Source organism: Phocoena sinus, chromosome 3 (assembly GCF_008692025.1).
Source record: "Phocoena sinus isolate mPhoSin1 chromosome 3, mPhoSin1.pri, whole genome shotgun sequence".
NCBI classification, from domain to species: domain Eukaryota; kingdom Metazoa; phylum Chordata; class Mammalia; order Artiodactyla; family Phocoenidae; genus Phocoena; species Phocoena sinus.
In genome coordinates, this window is record NC_045765.1 from 147,400,814 (window position 1) to 147,423,992 (window position 23,179).

At 43.0% G+C, this 23,179-nt stretch overlaps 1 protein-coding gene across 1 annotated transcript in view; it reads right to left on the reverse strand.

Annotated features, from left to right (window-relative positions):
- PDZD2 (PDZ domain containing 2) overlaps positions 1 to 23,179 on the reverse strand; it is a 271,976-nt gene that overhangs the window by 48,760 nt on the left and 200,037 nt on the right. Inside the window, exon 7 of the mRNA XM_032627433.1 lies at positions 5,672 to 5,783. Coding sequence (XP_032483324.1) covers positions 5,672 to 5,783 — 112 coding nt within the window. The remainder of the gene's footprint in view (positions 1 to 5,671; positions 5,784 to 23,179) is intronic.

The window sequence follows — 23,179 nt, forward strand, 5'->3', positions numbered from 1 at the left end:
TCTATCTGTGGGCCATACAAATACAGCTGTGGGCAGAAGCTTGCTGACCCCGATCTAGAATATACTGTTACTGGACATTCTGTGATGTATCTGTTGGATGTACCTAGGAGAGGCGTGGCTGGGTTACAGGTACGTGTTCCCCTTCACCACGCAGGATCACCAGGGTGTGTGAGTGCTTGCTATTCCACTTTCTTGTCACACTTAGCAGTGTCAGTCTTTCTAATTTTAGCCACTCTGCTGGATATATAATGGTATTTCCCTGTGGTTCATAATTTACATTTCACTGAGGACTGGTGAGACTGAGCTTCTTTTCAAGTATTCATTGGCTGTTTTTCTTTTTTAAGGTTGTAAAGAGGCTGTTCAAGTCTTTTGCTCATTCCTTCCTTCTTCTTTTTACTTTTTTAATTGGACTACTAGAAAATTTTATTATTTTTTTTCTTTGCTCATTCTTTTATTGGATTTTTCTCTGTTGATTTACAAGAGTTTTATTTTCTTGTTAATATATTTTAGATATGAATCCTTTGTGGAATCTATGTATTGCAAATATCTTCTCCATGTCTGTGACTTGCCTTTTCACTCTCTCAATGGTATTTTTTTTTTTAGATGTTGGGGGTAGGAGTTTATTAATTAATTTATTTATTGTTTTTGCTGTGCTGGGTCTTCGTTTCTGTGCGAGGGCTTTCTCTAGTTGTGGCAAGCGGGGGCTACTCTTCATCGCGGTGTGTGGGCCTCTCACTATCGCGACCTCTCTTGTTGCGGAGCACAAGCTCCAGACGCACAGGCTCAGCAGTTGTGGCTCACGGGCCTAGTTGCTCCGTGGCATGTGGGATACTCCCGTACTGGGGCACGAATCCGTGTCCCCTGCATCGGCAGGCGGACTCTCAACCACTGTGCCACCAGGGAAGCCCCTATAGTAATGATTTTTAAAGACATCTTTATCATACTTAGTTTATATTATACACTATTTTAAAATAAGATAGTTTAAGGGACTTTAATCATTTAAAAATTTTTAATTTTACTTTTTATTGAAGTATAGTTGATGTATAATACAAATTACACATGTACAATATAGTGAATCAGTTTTTAATGGTTATATTCCATTCATAGTTATTATAAAATATTGGCTATATTCCCTGTGTTGTACAATATATCCTTGTAGCTTATTTTATACCTAATAGTTTGTACCTCTTAATCCCCTACCACTATGGCCCCTCCCCCGCTTCCCTCTCCCCAGTGGTAACCACTAGTTTGTTCTCTGTATCTGTGAGTCTGCTTCTTTTTTTGTTATATGCACTAGTTGGTCGTATTTTTTAGCTTCTACATATAAGTGGTATCATACAGTATTTCTCTTTCTCTGTCTGATTTCTTTCAGTTAGCATAATACCCTCCACGTTCATCCATGTTGCTGCAAATGCCATTATTTAGTTCTTTTTTATGGCTGAGTAATATTCCATTGTATATATACACACATCTTCCTTATCCATTCATCTGCTGACGAACATTCAAGTTGCTTCCATATCTTGCAATTGTAAATAATGCTGTTGTGAACACGGGTGCGTGTATCTTTATGGATTAGTGTATTAGTTTTTTTTTAATATATATACCCAGGAGTGGAATTGATTGGTCATATGGTAGTTCTACTTTTAGTTTTTTGAGAAACCGCCATACTGTTTTCCATTGCGGCTACACCAGTTTACATTCCCACCAACAGTGTACGAGGGTTTAAGGAACTTTAATTTAATTTAATTTATTTATTTTTTTGTGGCACGCGGGCCTCTCACTGCTGTGGCCTCGCGCGGGCTCAGCGGCCATGGCTCACGGACCTAGCCACTCCGCAGCATGTGGGATCTTCCTGGACCGGGGCACGAACCCGTGTCCCCTGCATCAGCAGGCGGACTCTCAACCACTGCGCCACCAGGGAAGCCCGGGACTTTAATTTTAAATGATGGATCAATTACATTGAATGTAGCTATAATCATATTATGATGTTTATTATATACTATATATATGTGGAGAGCCATGTGTATATATGTGTTTGTGTATATAACTATATATACATATAGATTCTTTGAAATATCAAATTCTCCTAGACTGTAATATTTTCACTTGATGACTTAAAATTTCAATTTATCTAAAAATTTCTCAGGAAGTTTTTCATGGAATAAAACAAGATGATTCTGTACTCTTTTAAAAATATATAATATATCGATGAGTTTTAATAGTGATGAAAAGTTAGAACAGGGGCTGATACAGTTATATTATAATGGACATTTCTAAAAGCCTGGTTTTTCAAAAGCTACATATTAACTTTGTGATTCAAATTTCAGGTTTTCAAACACCTGAAATTCCTTTGCAATCAAAAGAAAAATTTTCATTTTCACAAACCTAAGGCATTAACATGGATAAATCAAAAATACCAAAGTTAAAAGGGACCCTGCTGGCAAAAAAAGGAGGTATGAAGTAAAGAAAACTCTGGTTAGAATATCAGGAAAAATGTTCCATAAAATCGCTTTAGTCATTTTGGAGCCAGACTGGCCCAAATCTTAGTGGAAATGGCTGGAAACTCTTTACAGAACCTCCTTAATAATTCATGACCAGGTTAATCTATCTTGGCATGCTTACTCATCTGAAAAAGATTTATTAGAAGAAAATTCCTTTTGAGCTGACAGGGAAGCACTTGCCATTGACAGAAGAGAAACCACATACGGTGTGTCTGTAGATAATATACTGATATGTGAATACCAGAGTGACTCGCTTAAGAAAATATGAAATAAATATCCAGGTTTACAGGACACAGAAATTAGGAGGTGATCACATTAAAATCTCTTGCATTCAAATGTCTTTAGACTGAACATATTTCAAAGCACTGAATGGAGAACCAATTCCTTAAGCCTCTTTAAGGTGCCTCCAAACTACTTTTCCAGTCTTAGCTCCCACTATCCTGCTACATGAATTCATTGCTCTAGCCTGATGAGCCTCAAAGGAGAGGATTTGTCCTCTACCCACATCCTTACCCAAACTGGGAAGCATATAACTATCACTTGAAGTTTTACCCAATTTTGCCCACACCATCACCTCCCATGCCAAGAATCTCCTTCCCCCAAATCTCTCTGCTGGACTGAATCGTTGTTACTGTTGGATTATTGGATCTTTCAGATAGCTGAGGCAGAAAAACAGCTGCCAAAAACTTCTCTAACCAATTCTTTTCCCCATCGTCCCTAAGTATTTCTCACGCATTTTGCCCCAAGTCTAGACCCCGGGTTTCCTCCTCCTGTGTTCTACCAAACCCCGCCAATGTACTGGCAATCCTTTATCTTGTTTCCTCTGGATGCCTCCCCCAGTATCACAACTCAGAGACATTTCAGTCTTCATACCTCTTGTTCGTGCCTTATCATGACCTGCAAGTTCTTGAGAATCCTCCTATCTGAACCCATTCAAGCATCTTCCCCTCTTGAGAGGGAGTGAGAACGATGATAATGAAAATGACAATGATGAACGTGATATTGACAATGACGGTCATAACAATGGCAGCTACCATGTGGTGAGGGCCTACTGCTGCCACAGTTTGGAGTTGCGGTACCATATACATTCGCTCAACTGTATCTCTCAACAAGGCCCAGCATTTAGAAGGTATTCACATTGATTGGCAATTATAACGCTCATCTTACAGGTGAAAAATCTGAGACCCAAAGAAGTTAAGTCACCTGTCCCAGGTCACACAGCCAGTAACGGCAGAGCTGGGAATTGCACACAGTTCTTCCTGGCTTTGTGCATGTGCTTCTTCTACTATATTGCCTTGTTATGGCCTTGGATGTCTAGGAAAAACACAGGAAGAGAGGGCGGCATCCATTTGTGGCAAACAGTAGCCAGTTCTGGATTTACTACTCAGCCGAATGTCCTGCACATTCTAAATTAATAGTACGAACATGGAGAATCATAGATCTGGAAGGTCGTCAGCTAGGATCCCCTCCCCACATCTGTATCCGTAAAGCCCCGGACTGGGGAATGGGATTCTCTCCAAGTTCCTCAGGAAGCCAAGGGGCGGGTAGGAAGAACTCTGTCTGGAAGACAGACTGAATGAGTGACCTTTGGGATCCCCTTAACTTCTCTGGTCACATCCATAAAATGAGGAATGTGACTGCACTGGTTTCAAAGGTCCCTGTATTTCCCCAGAGCTCTATGACCCTCCCCTGGGAACTGTTTATAAGGTGCTGATCAGACAGCTGACCTAAAGACCTCCTTCCCCACCGCAAACACACATAGGATTTAGATGTATTTCTCTCAGTTGTTCCTCGGGGCTGAAGGGGAGCTGGTCGTTCTCTGCATGTGAGGACCATCTTTCCCTCTAGTCTTATCAGCCTCTGGCCAATCACATTGCTTTTTGTCGCAAACCCATATCCTAACACTCGGTCAGATAGACACTACCTAATTATTCTGAGTTATAAATACAAAGCAATTCATTTTGCTACTGAGTTTTTTTTTTTTTTTAATGGATGTATTTTATGGTTCTAAACCTGCCACCTTACCTGAGAATAGTAGGGGGCAGGCAATGTGGGTTGGAGATGCTCTTGGTTGGCAGCCAGAGACGGCAGCAAGATGAAACTGACATATTGGGGGATAGCGATATACCATGCTTTGTACTAGGTGCTTTTATGTGTGTTTTTTGTTTGTTTCAACCTTTCAAAGTCAGGATGATAATCTCCTTTTTTAAGCGAGAGAGTGGAGGTTCAGGGAGGTTAAGGGAGGTTAAATAACCAGCCCAAGGTCATAAGGTAACTCAAGAGCTGAGGGGTAAACTTAATTCCACCAAGCTTCCAAATGCTTGCTTTTCCTGCTAGACCAGATGTCTTTCACAGCTGGGTAGCCAGGGGTGATTTCTCCATGAGACCAGCAGACACATTGCTGAGGGCCCATGCCACTTCTAGGGGCCCGCAAAAATGTTTTGATTTCTTTTAAATTCAGGAGAAAAAAAATGAACATAATAGTAATTAATAGATGATAATGAATCCAGCTTGTATCTTTATACCAGCGCAGCCATGAAATATAATTTGCGGGTTTTTTCCCTCTTTTTTCTATAGAAAGAGCCTGTAAGGGCTAAAGTGCCTCAGACCCACAAAAGTCCCCACACACAGCCTCTGACTTTCTCTCTCAGGGCCTAGGCCAGCTGCTATGATGTGCCCAGGAAATGGCAAATCTATTTGTTACAAAAACTACACCTCTATCCCATTTCCCCCCCTCCCTCACCCCATTTAGTTGAGATGCAGATTTGTTACTAAATAAATAGCTCTTTGCCCCAGGTTCCCATGGACCAGCGGTTTGAGGAAGAGGTATGTTTGCTGGAAAGATAGGCCATCGGGAGTATTCCACAGTGAAAGGGTCACCGTAAGTCCTGTTGAAGTAAGTGAACCAAACACTACAGGAAATTGATGTTTAAGCAGAGGCAAACAGAGATGTTGACATTCATCTCATTATGACTCAAATAAAAATACTGACATGGGCAGCCAGGCTGAAGGTGGTTGTTATGCCCGGGGCATGCACCATCAAAGGAAAAAGAATTTGGATGTTTTTAAAGGGAAAAAAGAGCTCATCCTGCAAATGACTTTATCTTCCCGAGCTCCTGAGGCTGGAAGCTCCATTTCAGGCGGGTGTATCAGGCAAAGAGTCCACATACCTGAAAGACGACTCTTGAGTTTCATTTTACTGCTTCCTTGTTTCGGACTTTCCAAGGACCCCTTGGATTCCTCAGGGCCGCATGCATCTTGGGAGTCCTCTGTCCCAGGCATCTGAAATGCAGAAAGCACAGAGCTGATGGGAGAGGCTAGCCTGCGGCCACTTCTGCCATCTCCTCTGAGAGGTTATCTCAGGCTCAAGCAGCAGCAATATAGGCGTCACATGAGAAAAAAGGTTCATGGGATCAAAGTACAGCCCTTCAGATAACCTGGAACCACACAGCGTCACACTGACAAGTTCCTCCTCGGCACGCATTTCACCGCACAGCATAGAATCAGGGAGGTTTCAAACTGGAAAGGGCCCATGGGGCCATTTTGTTTCTTGAGAAAGCGTGTTGATCAAGGTCACCCAGGTGGTTGGTTGCAAAGCCACAAGTAGACTGCAGGTCCCCTGACTGGTGGGCCAGTGCTTTTCCCTACAGTACAAACTACAACGATTAAACCAGAAATTTTAAATTCAATTCTAAAATTCTTAAAATACAGTAAGCCTTGATTTTGTGGCAGCCAAATAACTACACCCTGGTCAACCAGATATTCCATGTGTTACACTCCCATTAAAAGGAAACAACAGGGCTTCCCTGGTGGCGCAGTGGTTGAGAGGTCCGCCCTGCCGATGCAGGGGACACGGGTTCGTGCCCAGGTCCGGGAAGATCCCACATGCCGCGGAGCGGCTGGGCCCACTGAGCCATGGCCACTGAGCCTGCACGTCCTGGAGCCTGTGCTCCGCAACGGGAGAGGCCACAACAAGTGAGAGGCCCACGTACGGCAAAGGAAAAAAAAAAAAAAAAAAAAGAAACAACAACTCCAAATGGAGTTGCTTGTGCTAAGCCCCACCAAGACTTCATACCTAAAGGAACTGCAGTTCCAGCCTCTCTCAGGAGTAGAATTTTAAACCAGTCAGCCAGTAATCTCCTGGTCAGTGAGGTAATCTGCCTGAAACCCCATTTTTCTTTCAGGGACGGTAACCTTGCCTGAAAGAATCCAGCCTTGTAACTTCCGCCCCACCCTCTGTCTGCCTATAAAACCTTCCATTTTGTACAACTCTTCAGAGTGCCTTTCTCTTTTCTAGATGGGATGCTGCCCGAGACATGAATTGCTGAATAAAGCCAATTAGATCTTCAAATTTACTCGGTTGAATTTTGTTTTTTAACACTCCTGAGTACTGATTAAATACCTTCCAGAATCAAGCACCACCCAGGACACCCAGAGGCATCTATGAAGTCAGCCCACACGTCTGTAAGTTTTATGTCTACATTATCAAACACCAAGAGGTTATGCAGAAAGGATGACCCCAAGGCTCCTTGGTCCTCCATCTGAGAAAAGCCCAACATGCTAAGAAGAGCTATGCTTATTAGAGAGGAGAAGGAGACTCATGTGCTTGAGAGTGGTTATAAAAATATCTGGAGGGGGGGCTTCCCTGGTGGCGCAGTGGTTGAGAGTCCGCCTGCCGATGCAGGGGACACGGGTTCGTGCCCTGGTCCGGGAAGATCCCACATGCCGTGGAGCGGCTGGACCCGTAAGCCATGGCCGCTGAGCCTGCGCGTCCAGAGCCTGTGCTCTGCAATGGGAGAGGCCACAACAGTGAGAGGCCCACATATCGGGGAAAAAAAAAAAAAAAAATCTGGGGGGTAAATTTACATGTAGAAAACTTAGGAGATACATCGAACAAATGAGCCCTCTCATTTGAAATTTTATTTTCCTTTGAGGTTCTGGAGAAAAAAAGTCATATTAATTAAAATAGGTAAGATTCACACTAAGGAACATACATGTCCTTTAAAAAGACATAGATGATATCCTTTACCACTTAGCAGTCATTGGAAAGTCTTGTAATTATAATGTAAAGAAAAAAGAAACCCTGAATTTTAACAGATAATAAAAATTATACATTGTATATCAAATTCAGTTTATGAAAACGTATAAAGTAAGCAGTTAAGAGTAATCTCCCAGGTAAGCCCCCTTTTTAAGAGGTAATTGTTTATAGCTAACTCTTATATGTAATATGAAAGATCTGGAAGCTTCCCCCATCCCCCTCAAGTTCAAGTATCTTTTGGGATGAGAAAGAAGAAAAGAAAAATTCTGAGAAATGAGGCGATGTAGGCAAATTGAGGAAGAGGCATTGGGAAAACAAATTAATCTTGATATATAAAACAAAGATAAATTTGGTGAATTCCTATTACAACGTCCGGGATTGGCAGGGCTCCAGGTTTAAATTATGAAGTAAAGGCAAGAATGGAATCCTGAGGGTGATTTTAGAGATTCTCTAGAGGGACATCTCTCCCAACACCAAATTGGGGCATTAATTCATACACAGTACAAAAGAAGCCTCTTGGAGACATGCCAGGGATGGGGGCGGGGCACAGAAGGAGACAGGCAATTAGGAATAGTCCAGAGAGAAGCCTCAGGGCCTCTCCTTTGCTTGGCTTAAAAACTTTATGGAAAGAATCTGTCTCCAGACTGTAAACAGCAATTGCTGGAGACGAGTAAAATTCCTGGTTCTTCCCGGTTACACCGCCTGACCCAGGCTCCCAGAGAAAGGTATTCCTCAGTTTGCTAATCATTACCTCCTCTGATGCCCATTACATGGGTGGCTCACTACACAGTGGTCAAGTCTCAGACCATCAGAAAGGCTGACTGAGAAGCTCACGTGCCAAGGGAGGAAAGCAACCCCAGCCCACTGTTGCTGGACCTGTGAGGTTTCCTCCTTCCACTCTGCATTCCAGTTTTCCAGCACAGCCCCAGGTTTGCACACAGTCGGGAGACATTTTGGAGATGACAGAAGCACTCACAGAAGGAAAGTGGCCTGTCCGAGGCTTCCCAACTCCTACAGGCGAGGCTGCGACTTCACATTCAGTCTCCGGATCTCCAGCTTCAGGTATTACCAGGCTATTTCCCACTTCCAACCTGAGATGCTTTTCAATGAACACTTTGGATGATCAATACTGTACTGTACAGTTCGTTCACCTCGATTTTTTTTCATTTAATTTGCACAGCAAATATGTCTCAAGGTAAATAATATTATCTCCACTTGACAGATGAAGAAATAAACTGAGACCCTAAAGTAACACCATTTTGTTTACAACATGTACCCGGGATCTAGGATAGATTATATGTGAAGAGCGTACAAAATGAGTGGTGTAGAGTTTTACAAGAGCTTTACATGCTCTATGTCGAATCTGAAATCTTTATGACGCACACAAGAATGTTGTAAACTCATTGATTTTTTGAATCTGGGGAGGTGGTTTAGAAGAAAGAACCACAGCCTTAAGAAACAATATTTTCTGTTTTAAAATCCTGAAATGCACCAAAGAATGACATGATTTGGTTTCTATGATCTATAAAATACCAAAAGATTATACCAAAGAAATCTTACGCTCAAGAGTGGTGTATGTTACATAACTACCGAAAGCCTGTAGCTAAAAGCTAAAATCAATCAGAATGAACCCAGAGATATCTCAAAGCGTGGCAAAGGGCACACTGGTGAGCTTGAGGCAGAAGTGAAATCTTATTTCAGAATCTCCTGACCACGTTAGCAAAAGGTTCTGAATTTAAATGGAACCATTTCCTCTTGTAACAAAAAACCAGTCCTGTCAATGGTTTTAAGTGGCTTATAACTCAATGAACAGGAAGTATGTTGCTTAGATACATTAGTTCCAGATTATTTCAGGAAGTAGCAACATATGAAGTGCAGTTTGATTACAATGAACCTCTCTTCAGTTTTATGACTATTGTCTGAAAATGTCCACACTGTAAGAAAGACCCTTTGCTGTACTTTTTTTTTTTTTTTCAGACATGCAGAACAAATCAGACTGCTCCGGAAATGATGTCATTTTAGTTGTTCTAAAATGAAATGCGCAGAAAGTTCTCCTGGAAGGCCTTTGGTTCAGAGAAACAGTAGATATAATCTATTATTCATCAGCAATTTCCAATTCATGTGTCATAGACAATGCCATTATATTAATGGGATCTAATATAATTTGCCCAATTTCCAGGTTTAGAGCCTGTCTATTCGTACAATTTCCACAACCTATAACCTATGAGATTCTTCTGGTTTTATAGCCAGGTGGTAGGGGAGTGTGGTTGAGAATCCTGGGCATAAATCCTGGTTGCCACCATTTAGTGGCAATTTAGGCACATTTGTCAACCTCTTTGAGCTCTAATGTTGTCGTTTGAAAAACAGGGCTTGAATTAAGAATTAAATGATATAGTCTTCTGATTAAAGATGGCAGATTTCCCTCTTGCAACCACCCTAAAATGATAGGGAAAGAGATTTCTTTTTTAAACAAAAGACATAATCCCACAAAGAGAATAGAAGACAAGAGCAACAAAATTCTGGAAACCAGTAAGCAAATGTGAGGTCATAGATCTCACTTGGGAAAGCTGAATCCTAAAACGGGAGTTGGAGAAAGCCCCAAAGCAACTCACTTTGCATACAGACCTCCCACAAAGGCCCAGGAGACAGAGGAGCTCTGGAAGTGGGAATGAAGGTAAGCTGAAGCAGTGGTGTAAGAAATGGCGCAAAGAGTTGGAAGTGATGACACAGGTTAAGAGTGGATCTGATTTTTGAGGGAGATTCCAAGGAGTCAGGAGTGACCTAGACAAACTTTAGAGGATTCATAAAAGCCCAGGCTATGCAAGTGGAATAGAGTATGGGCCTCTGCAATTCACCACTGCCCTGCCTCCAAACAGAGCAGCCTCCAAAGGAGCCGCAGGACTGAGCTGGAATCTTCGCACTCCTCCCTGCTCTCCCAGCCTTACTCCAGAGATGGACAATGGAGGCTCCCAGCTACACCAAAGTAGCTCATTAGCCAAAGAATACGGGAGAGTTGTTATCATCAGGCTGCCCTCAATTCAGAAAAAAGGTATTTTAATTAGCAATTGTAGAAACCTCTGTCCCACGCTCCGTTTGAACTACAAGCACAGCAAGTGTATAAAAAGTATAATGGCACAAAAACAGAAATATAGATCAATGGGACAGGATGGAAAGCCCAGAGATAAACCCACGCACATATGGTCACCTTATCTTTGATAAAGGAGGCAAGAATATACAATGGAGAAAAGACAGCCTCTTCTATAAGTGGTGCTGGGAAAACTGGACAGCTACATGTAAAAGAATGAAATTAGTATACTCCCTAACACCATACACAAAAATAAACACAAAATGGATTAAAGACGTAAACGTAAGCCCGGACACTATAAACTCTTAGAGGAAAACATAGGCAGAACACTCTATGACATAAATCACAGCAAGATCCTTTTTGACCCACCTCCTAGAGAAATGGGAATAAAAACAAAAATAAACAAATGGGACCTAACGAAACTTAAAAGCTTTTGCACAGCAAAGGAAACAAGACGAAAAGACAACCCTCAGAATGGGAGAAAATATTTGCAAATGAAACAACTGACAAAGGATTAATCTCCAAAATTTACAAGCAGCTCAATAAAAAAAACAAACCCAATCCAAAAATGGGCAGAAAACCTAAATAGACATTTCTCCAAAAAAGATATACAGATTGCCAACAAACACATGAAAGGATGCTCAACGTCACTAATCATTAGAGAAATGCAATGAAAACTGCAATGAGGGATCACCTCACACCGGTCAGAATGGCCATCATCAAAAAATCTACAAACAATAAATGCTGGAGAGGGTGTGGAGAAAAGGGAACCCTCTTGCACTGTTGGTGGGAATGTAAATTGATACAGCCACTACGGAGAACAGTATGGAGGTTCCTTAAAAAACTAAAAATAGAACTACCATATGACCCAGCAATCCACTACTGGGCATATACCCTGAGAAAACCATAATTCAGAAAGAGTCATGTACCACAATGTTCACTGCAGCTCTATTTACAATAGCCAGGACACGGAACCAACCTAAGTGTCCATCGAAAGATGAATGGATAAAGAAGATGTGGCACATATGTACAATGGAATATTACTCAGCCATAGAAAGAAACGAAACTGAATTATTTATAGTGAGGTGGATGGACCTGGAGTCTGTCATACAGAGTGAAGTAAGTCAGAAAGAGAAAAACAAATACTGTATGCTAATACATATATATGGAATCTAAAAAAAAAAAAGGCTCTGAAGAACCTAGGGGCAGGCCAGGAATAAAGACGCAGATGTAGAGAATGGACTTGAGGAAACGGGGAGGGGGGAAGGGCAAGCTGGGACAAAGTGAGAGAGTGGCATGGACATATATACACTACCAAATGTAAAATAGATAGCTAGTGGGAAGCAGCCACATAGCACAGGGAGATCAGCTCAGTGCTCTGTGACCACCTAGAGGGGTGGGATAGGGAGGGTGGGAGGGAGATGCAAGAGGGAGGGGATATGGGGATATAGGTATATGTATAGCTGATTCACTTTGTTATAAAGCAGAAACTAACACACCATTGTAAAGCAATTATACTCCAATAAAGATGTTAAAAAAAAGTATAATGAAGTTTACGTGTACCATAGGTTGTCACATGTGTTGTACCCATAATATATTAACAGAGCATTGATGTCAGAGGCAGTTCTTTGATTTTTTAAAGTAGCAATGATACTATGTATTTTTAAAGGGTTAAAATTCCCTTGTAATTATCTTATAGGGTTATTATGAGGATTAAATAAGAATGTGCTTGAGGGTACTAGCAGAGTACCTAATGTGTATCATAGGGGTATAGTGAAGGTTTAGCCGAAATAGAAAACAAAAACAACCCTCAAGCTTTCTCCCCACTAGATCTCAGGATGCCTCTAGCTTTGATGATTACATTGACTATGATTATACCACTCGACTGCAGAGATATACATTTGAACTTCATACCTACAGAAAGATAGATTTAATTAATGAATAAAACAAAACAAATGGGCACCCAAAGAGAATATGCCACCTTCCTGGATTCAAGATGAGAAGAAAACTCCCTAAAATTACTGCAAACCTAACAGCTGAGAAGGCAATTTTAAAGGCATGTGCCTGGAGCACTTAGTTTTTAAAAGTCAGGTTTGCCCAGGACACCAAAGGAGGATTTGAGAACACACTCTGGTCTTACCATCAGAATAGGAGCAGTGGAAGAGAAAAAACATAAAGAGAACACGATGAACACGATGTTAGCTGAAGAAAGAAAGCTAAGTCCTTAGAAGAAAAGATGAGATCTTAGATGACAGACTGGACAGACATAAGGGGAGAGGAGATTGTGAGGTCAAGGGCAGCGCAGTGTATAAGGAAAAGAGATGTGCCAGCTCCTGTACTACTACTGTGAAAATGTGCGTCACAAAAGTGGGAGACACTGGTTATTCCTCGTTTAGAAGGGGTGACTGGGACCTAAGGAAATCCAACTGAGGAAGGGAGGCAAAAACACAGAGAACACAATGCAATGACTCCCCCATGGGGGTCCCAGGCCCAGAAAACAATGAGAGATGTGATTTATAAACTGCAGATGAAGAGTTTGAGCAAGGGGACTTGGAATGGCTGTACCAAGAGGGGTCTGAATGTCTGGACAGATTCAGGGGTGAGGGGTGAGGAAGACCAGGAAGAATAAATCAATTTCTGGGTAAATTTAAAGGGACAAAGTTTTTTTTTTTTTCCCCCTCAACAGCAGCGGCCTGGGAAATAAATGAAATTAGGACTATAAAAAAGCAAACAGGCATCCCAAAGGGGAGCCAGGCAGGATGGTAGTAAGCCAGAACTTGATGTTGGTCTGATGGGAGAATATTTCCTGGGTAGAATTAGCCAACTCAGAGGTGGTGGTGGTCAAGATGCACTAGAACAGCAGATACTTTAGTAAACAGAAGGCTCACTGATTCTGTCTCTTTCACAGTGATGGGCCCCACGCAACAGAATCTATTTCTTTTCTTTTGTTCTTTTTTTTATATACAACACAATCTAGAAGAGTATTTTAGAAAAAATAAATCTGAGTAAGAAAGCAAAGGAGAAGTAAAAATGGCACACTGATTCAGCAAGCAGGGCCATGAAAGAAGAAAGGAGTCTTTCACAGAAAGAAGAAAGGTTAAACAGAAACGTAAGTGAGTCTTTCCCAAAGGAGGCAGATGTGAACCACTAGAGGCGGATCCAATTACTGCCCCCCACCCCCAAACATAGCAGAAAGCAGTGCTACTCGACCCCTGGAATATTCAAAACCTGAGGAAAAACAAATCTCATGGAGCAGGTGGCAGAGGTATTAGCCTTTACCAGCTCATTAGGACAGAAGCTTCAGAACTCCTGAGAGCAGGTTTGGTTCAGGAATCTGCAGAGGGTGTTTTTCCAGATGAGTAAACTGGGGAGGAGAGATGCAGCTTCCTCCAGGCTAAGCACGTCTATGCCAAGAGGCAGTGGAGATGGAAAAGGAGGCCCAGGACTGAAAATGTCTGCTCTTGAGAACTGGAACCTCTGGCAGAGGTACAGTCCACACCCAACGCAGTACATCAGGGAGGCCTTCGCTTTCATCTCAAAGTATAAATGCAAATCAAGAAGCTTTTGAATAGAAATGAAAAGCACTTTAAGCAGGACCAGATTGATTTTCCTCCATCCAGACTGGGAGGTAGATTCTTGCCGCTGGGTTTAAATTCATGGCCATAGACTCCAAACAACTGCTGTAGACTGACTGGCATCTTTTTAAGAAAAGCCAAGAATATTTTTTACCATCAATCTTCTTTTACTTGCTATTACTGAGTCTGTGCTATAGCCTTGGGAGACCATTCTCCATGGGTCTCTCCCATTTCTGTGTGGCTTGTGAACAGGGGCATAGGTTGTTTCTACTCTGGATTTATCTATCTTTTCAAGGATGTTGGATGAACAGCCTTGAAGGTTAGAGACAGTGTCTCAGAAGGAAGGGCCTGGTTTGTTCACTGTCCAGTATAATCACGTCTCTTTCTGGAGCAAAGGGCCATCAAGTTTGCTTCTAGCCCATCATAAAAGATTCAGGTTGCCTACGTTCAGGGTTCCCAGCTGTGAAGCAAATCCACTGTGTATGCATCTATCTGAGGCCCTCTGCTTCACTTCCACAGGCGGGGGGAGTGGGAATTATGCAAACAGGAAGCTCTAAACTGAGACCGAATCCTAAATTGGGATTAGAGAAAGCCAAAAGTTACTTGCTGTGCCATGAGTAATAAAGTCATTTGTCTCTGACCCAGGAATCTCATGTCTTCTACCAGCATCCATGAAACTGTAGTGTAAAAACCTCAGACTTTTTTCAGTTCTTGACGGGGTCTTTGGCAAAATTAAATAAGATCCTGGGAACAAAATTTTGCCTGGGACAACTGTCCAGGGGCTAGGAATTGGTTCCTTTTTTTTACATGTCAAGGGTGTGGGGCCAACCATTATGGGTCCATTTACTCTTTGTTCATTTACATTTCACTAAAAAGTAAAGCACACAACAGACATGCCGTTGAACAAATTCAACTTTCTTGGAGCTGAAACAGCCATATTTGTTACAGTAGAAGACAGCCCAGTCTGCAGATGGAGAACAGGAACCATCTCCACCCAGCACCCAGCATCAAGTACGTCATTTTTCTAAGATGGAACAAAACAAGAAATCGGAATGATCAAAGGAGGCCATTAAGTACTTTGGTTTTTAACTCAAAAGGTCAAGGAAATTTAAGTTTGGATGTTAATTGTTTTAGATTTGAACATCTTTGGATTATGACTTGCAAAGGGATTTGAATTTATTGGTATTTTAATTGTTTGAATATCATTATTGACATTTTATCTCATTGCAGAACCTCTGAAAAGCTGCACTGGACAATGTGGCTAGAAATAATTTTGGATGAGAAATAGCATAGGGATTGAGCTTTAGCTTCTGGCAAATTTTAGTCCTCGGGAGGTGGGGAGCAAAACCATCATTACTCATGAGACAGGCCCCCTGGGTCCAAACTAAAACTCTAGTACTTAGAAATGTCCTATAACTGCTGTCCAAAGCATTTATGAGATCTTCTTGAACACACTGTGATTAATATGCTTAACTCCTAAGCATCTGTCTTTCTCAGCTAACTCTTGAAGCCTTACAAACAAACCATGCAAAGTATGGCTTCTATCTCCAACTATTTCCATTGAGTAAGAACATCTGATCCCAAGGAAAACTGCAGGAGGACTGGTTGCACCCAGCTCATGCCATGTTTTTACGGTTCCCAACACTTGAGAGAAAAAAAAAAATCTGCAGATGTGACAGAAGACATCCAGGCTCCAAATCCCTAGGAAGCCATGCTGGCTCATTCCCCTGGTCAGTATCTACAGGACAGGGGAGGGTGGTGAGTTCTCTATCATGCTTCAGTCACACTAAGCTTATTTTTAGGCTTCCAGAGGAAGCTCATTTTCCAAATCTCTGGGGCAAATGTTCGAGTGACCAAAGGAGAAGCAGATGGCCATCAGAGGCCAGCGCTGGGAATGAATAACCACTCAGAAAAAGGGAATGGGAACAACAATAAATCAGCCTAAAGTAGCAAGAAGCCTGTGAGTTGACTGCAGAAATTCAAACACAAATCTCCTGCTACGCTAGACTCACTGCTTTCCAACAAAGAGACTAACTCAGCACTGAAGAAGAAAACAGTAAAACTGAAAAGTAAACTCCCCTCCCTCCCCTCCCCCGCCGCAGCATGCTCTGGTCCACACGGAGCGTCAGATGCAGCTGGGGGAGAAGCAGCAGCTGATGTCAACTGAGGTGCTCAGGCTGTGGCTTTGCAAATGAAATAATACTGTCCTCGTTCTAGCTGAGCCCATTTCCCGTGTTCTCCCATTTATCATCCCCAAACAATGTGAACAGGCTTAACACACTTCGTTGGTGATGACGTGGATGATTTTTAGGCATACAAATTAAGTAGATCCTTTGGTCTTTCAGAAAGGTGAGGCAAAGAAATCACCTTAAGGGTACAGAAGTGTAATCAGTCATTGGCCCACATCTGCCCCTCCTGTGGTGCGTTTGTATGTGTCACCCTCCCAAGGAGAGGACAGTATCCTCAAGGGACTCTCAAGTTCATCAAAAATAACAGGAGATGCAGATGCAAGAAGGAGATACCCTCCTTGGTATCAATTGGTATCAATTTCAAATCGGGCAAGGCAAGTCCAGACATTCTCTACAAAGCACGAGAATGCTCACTGTCGCCATGTCCCCATGACCTAGTGAGAAGACTGGGGTTTGGAGTTCTTCTCTGGGGTTGTGGGCTGGCTAGTGAAGGCAGACCCTTGGGTCATTTCTCAGCAGGAGCCGGCTGTCTGCTCGCCTTGGACACATCTCTGGGAGCAGCAGGCCTGGTGATATGCTTAGTCCCAAATTCTAGAAGGATAAAAATGCAAGTTGTGTGTACATAGGTAGGAAAACCGCAAGACACACAAATGTAGACGTGGGAGCGCTATCAAAAAAGAAAAAGAAAGGCATGCAAAAGACCTAAGAAGTAAACAGGAAGATTGGCAGGAAAGAAAATAAGAGATGAACTATCTGAGGTGCCTTAATATAGCCGCTGAGTCAAATCCAATTCAGCAATGATGGTAAACAGGTCAGATTTTTCCAGCACCTTTTTTCTATGCAAACATTTTAAGGAAGTTTTACATGATACTATGGCTTATTGTAACAGAAAAAGACTGTTTTAACTGGACATGCCACTTAGGCAGATTTTAGATAAACAGTAACTGGTTATGTTGAGGACATTGTGGTGAAGTTTTGGTCTGCTGCTAAGTTCCAGGCAGTACCCTAAGACCATCTGCTACCTTTTGCAGCTCAACACAAGCTGTACTCTGAGTTCTTTATTTTCCAAGAGTGGCGTTGAGTTCCCGCTGATTTGCTGGTATATGTTTCTAAGGGCATGTACTTCTTGAAGAATTGGACTGGAAAGCTGAGAATGTGTTCTGTGGAGCCCACAGGGGAAGTAGTAATAGGGGAGGTGGTCCCAGGCTCACACATGATCTCCCACAGCAGGGGTCGGAAACCTGCTGCCTGGGGGCCACACCTGGCCCCATACCTGTCATTGTAAAGTTTTACTGGAACACAGTCATGCCCATCAGTTTGCTTATTGCCTATGACTGCTTTTGCACTGCAAAGGCAGAGGTGAATGGTTGCAACGGGGACTGTTTGGCCAGCAAAGCCTGAAATATTTATGAGCTGGCTTTTACAACTGCCGACCTCTCATCTACAGGAATAACTCATACCCGAGCTCTATCCATCGCCCCACCTCCATCCCTATCCAAAATCATTGGGAACAAGCTGAAGAATTTTAAGAAACATAACTTTATGAGTTGAAGGGAAAGTACTGACAAGTAGAGACATTTTAAGAAAGCTACTGCTGGAGACAAGGCTTACTGTTCTACCACAGTATTTCCTCTAAAAACGTCTGTGTCATCCAGGCTTTTGTGATTTCATCTTTATGTTTCATTTAAAAATGATCCTGATAAGAAACTCATTTGAAGGCTTCCCTGGTGGCGCAGTGGTTAAGAATCCGCCTGCCAGTGCAGGGGACATGTGTTCGATCCCTGGTCCGGGAAGATCCCACATGCCACGGAGCAACTAAGCCCGTGTACCACAACTACTGAGCCTGCGCTCTAGAGCCCGCGAGCCACAACTACTGAGCCCGCGTGCCACAACTACTGAAGCCCGTGCACCTAGAGCCCGTGCTCCGCAACAAGAGAAGCCACCGCAATGAGAAGCCTGCGCACCGCAACGAAGAGCAGCCCCCACTTGCCGCAACTAGGGAAAGCCCGTGTACAGCAGCGAAGACCCAATGCAGCCAAAAATAAATAAATTAATGAAAAAAATGCACATACTTTGCTAAGTGTCATAGGGTTACTGGCCACCATTTGACCTGGTTTAACCGCATTGCTTTGTTAGCAAACATACGGCTTAGAAGAGATGGAAAGGGTTTTGTGTGTGTTTTGGTCTTTGTTGTTGGTGGTGGTGGTGGCGGTGGTGGGAGAAGGGGAGAAAATGGCTTGGAGAAGAAGAAAGGAGAGGTTTCTGGGGAGGATGCAACCTCTTAGGGGAGAGGGGAGAGAATGGGTGCCTCAGTGGGGGGTTTAGAACAGTATGAGGATACTGGGCTCCAGGAAACCTGGGGAGAGAGGGTCCAACAAGTAAGGAGGAGCAAATGACAAGAGGCTGGAGGGTTCAAAGGTAAACAAAATCCCACTCAAAATTATGCTTAGGATCAGTCCTGCCTTCAGAAAAAAAAACGGGGGTTGGGGGAGAAGGAAACTTACTCCTTGGTGGTAACCAAGGAGCCCTGCCTGCAGAACCCGGCTCTCCAGGCAGCCGGCTGGCCCTGCTCCCTTTCTCCATTGACCCGTCAGACTGCTTCCTGCCTTTCCTCTGGGCCCCTCTCCTTCAGTCCAGGCTCTGCTGACTTCTCCGTGGAGCTATAGCAAACACCTCCACCTCCATCTGCCTTTCTTCAGCCCAGCTCTTCCTCTACCTTACTGCTTGAGGAACCGTAAAACAAAAACTCTGACCCTGTAACTCAACTTTAAAATCATCAGTGAGTATATAGCTTGTAAAATAAGTCATAGTTTTTTAGTGTGGAACTAAAAGCATGGGCTGGACATTTGCACTTAATTGACTATTTGTTGATTCTTGAACAAGCCTTAAAATTTCCTATTTGTGGACCACTGTACGTGTTATTTTTCCACTCCAGGGTGTCACCCACTCCTGTGGGTGTTCCTGTAGAAATCCTATGGAATAGTCAAACATCACCCCACCTACTGAGCCCTGTCTGATCCCTGGATGGAATGAGACACCCCTCCTCTAGGTCAATATAGCATACGGCTCCTAAAGATTTATTATACGGAAGAGGTGAATATAAAAAGTATAGAAATAACTATCATTCATTATGGAATATAACAAATCCTGTTAACAGAGGAAGACTGACTGCTACCTCTTCGAATCCCCCAAAGCACTGGGCATGGCACTCAGCATGTAGATGGCTATGTCAAAGCTGGCTACAGTCGAGTGTTGGCTAGTACTACGGTTTGGTTGTGGACACCTGCAAGGCCACATTATCAGCTTCTGAGATTGTGTCTGGTGCCAGTGGGATGATTGTTAGGAGGGATTAGAAATGTCCGCTTTAGGGGCTGAAGACGGGGTGTGTGGTGCCATGCAGGCTACCTATTTGCCACCACTAGCTTAAAAGATAATTCTACAAATATTTATTAAGTAAATATGTTCGTTTCTAGGGGAAATAAATTTGAATATCAGCTTTACCAACAAATTTTTGAAAACATCTACTCCTTTATAAATCAGGAGGTGTCTTTCTGATTTTTAAGTTTTTTTTTTGCGGTACGCGGGCCTCTCACTGTTGTGGCCTCTCCCACAGGCTCTGGACGTGCAGGCTCATTGGCCATGGCTCACGGGCCCAGCCGCTCTGCGGCATGTGGGATCCTCCCGGACTGGGGCACGAACCGGTGTCCCCTGCATCGGCAGGTGGACACTCAACCACTGCGCCACCAGGGAAGCCCTAAGGTTTTTTCTTTATACATCTTTATTGGAGCATAATTGCTTTACAATGTTGTGTTAGTTTCTGCTGTAAAACAACGTGAATCAGCTATATGTATATGTGTATCCTCATATCCCCTCCGTCTTAGGCCTCCCTCCCACCATTCCTATGCCACCCCTCTAGGTGGTCACAAAGCACCGAGCTGATCTCCCTGTGCTTTGCAGCAGCTTCCCCCTAGCTATTTTACATTTGGTAGTGTATATATGTCAGTGCTACTCTTTCACTACCTCCCAGCCTCCCCCCCCCACCCCCGTGTCCTCAGATCCCTTCTCTACGTCTGCTTCTTTATTCCTGCTCTGCCAGTAGGTCCATCAGTACCATTTTTCTAGATTCCATATGTATGCATTAGCATACGGTATTTGTTTTTCTCTTTCTGACTTACTTCACTCTGTACGACAGACTCTAGGTTCTAAAATGTGAGAAACAGACAAATGGAATTGGCAATGAGAGAAAGCAGAGATGACAGAAAGCCGGAGGGATTAGAAAAGTCTCTGAGGAATGAGGGGCTTCAGAATTTCGAGAGTCAGGAATAGAAGGAAGGATATCCCAAGTTAAGAAGTAAGGGGAAGAACCAGAAGGGAGAGGCATGGATTTCTTTTTTCTGCAAACATCATTCACTGAGCTACATCAGTACTTATGTAAAAACCTAGGCAAGCAAACAGTTACAATAGGGGGTGGGTGAGGAGAATTCTATTCATTGTAAATGGCTCTACTTCTTTGAGAAATTTCTGCCCTGGATTCCAGAGGGGAACTTCTGATCTCTCATATTCTGCTGTGTTTTTATTTCCAGGCTCTGTACTACCATGTTGTATACAATGTGGTGAAAAAGCAAAAAAAAAAAACCAAAACCCCTTCAAATCTTCCACTCCTCATGAAGTCTTCAAGTCAGGTGTGCTTTTTTCTAGCATACATTGCCTATTTGTCTAATTCACCTAATGCACTGTCAAAGTGATTTTCCTAAAAAAAGACCAAAACCCCAGCACGATAACTGGAATTGAAACTAAGTGGAGATATCCTGTTTCTCTTAAGAGAGTGAGACTCTGTGTATCAGCACCATCTCCATGTAAGGTCTCCAAAGACACATACATCTCAAGGATTTCTGTTACCTTAAAGGCTTAGCAAAGCTCATAAATGAATAAGATATATTCATTTATAATATATAATATATAAGATATACTCACTTATATTTATAAGTCACATAATCCTGTTTTTTCCCCCGTGTAATTGCCATCATTTTGTCTATTTCAGTTCCATTTCTGCACTGCCACCTTCCCTCAATCTTAATATATTCTATTTCACATTTCGATGGGCAGACCACAGACTTCAACTCCCAGTGGACATATACAACTAAATTAATAAGGATGATATTTATAAGAGGAAAATTCATAACAAGGGGCAGGGCTAAAAGGCATCTTGTAATACGGTAATGGAATACCCAAAGATTGGAACCAACTTACTTGACGTGATAAAGTCACTTCATGACCACTATGGTGTCAGTTTCATCAAAGTTAATGTGGAGGCAAAGAAACTTTATTACGTGCCCTGGTAGTCCATATTTTATTTCCACTGAAATGTGAAGGAATTTTTCAAATCCAAAAATGATAATAAAGTTGACTGTAAACTAAGGGGATTTCTTTCAACTGTATTTCCTACGGCTCCATGCTGTGATGTCAACCATTCTAGATCGTGTAGCCGTCAGGCACTCCCAACACAGATTCATAATGTATAACTCTACGCTACTGTACTAATGTACACATATACTATAAAACACAAAACGATCTAAAATGAGATAAAAATCTATACACGTTCTAATACTTTCTGCCCACACTGCAAGGGGACTATCTGACTCTGCCCCAACCCTGCCCTGGGGTGTGCTCACCCTACTTTGGAGACCATGGCACTGTGGGGCTGTAGATTACAATATTTGCTTTCCTATGCAAATCACTTGAGCTGTTTACTTCCTTGAGAACTGCAAACTGCTCGGATGAAAATGCAGCACAAAGCCAGGTAACGAGTTGGAACAGGCCCCAGAAAGATGTGCCAGGGGAATAAGCCTACTTCAAACTTCAGCAGTTTTCTGGGCAATGCATCCAGGCCAAATAATTATTCTTACCTTATTTTCCCCCCACCTATTTAAATAATCACTTCATCTCCTTAAGTATGAAACCAAATCAAACAAAAAACCACCCCCGAGTTTAAATCTTATTTTCTTAGACTAACGATCCTTGCAGACTTATCTGTCTTATCTCGCTCTGACAGTTCCACATACCGCAAGGAGCTTCATGTAGCCTCTTTTTTTTTTTTTTTTTTTTTGCGGTATGCGGGCCTCTCACTGCTGCGGCCTCTCCCGCTGCGGAGCACAGGCTCCGGACGCGCAGGCCCAGCGACCCTGGCTCACGGGCCCAGCCGCTCCGCGGTATGTGGGATCTTCCTGGACCAGAGCACGAACCCGTGTCCCCTGCATCGACAGGCGGACTCAACCACTGCGCCACCAGGGGAGCCCCAACACGCAGCCTCTTTGACGTGGCCTGAGTTACCTAAAGAGTTGCTTAAGGAACATCTAAACGCATTGAGATCTACTTGGGGAAGTCTAAGATGCTGAGGGGAAGGAGAGGGTAGTTCACAGCTTGGGACAGTGGAGAGAAGAATATACAACCCGTGGGAATTATGGATCAGTACGAGTTCCTGCCTGCTTTGGGTTGTCGGTGGGAATAATACAGCTTCTGCAATAACCACACCAGTCTATATACCAGGAACTGATGTCTGCGAAGGCAATGACAGCCAAGGTGTGCAAGCAAGTCTGTGTTCACAAAGGATGCAGAACGGGCTTGGGGGGTCTGTGCTTCCAAGTTTCCCACAGCAGCACACCCACCCTAGCTTCTCTCCCTGCGTCCCAGACTGCAGGAAGGAGGAAGGTAGCTGGGGGCCTAAAAGCTCCTCTTATCTCAAAGCCATGCGCAGATGGGTCCCTGGGCTTCATCCAGCTCCCAGCCAGTAG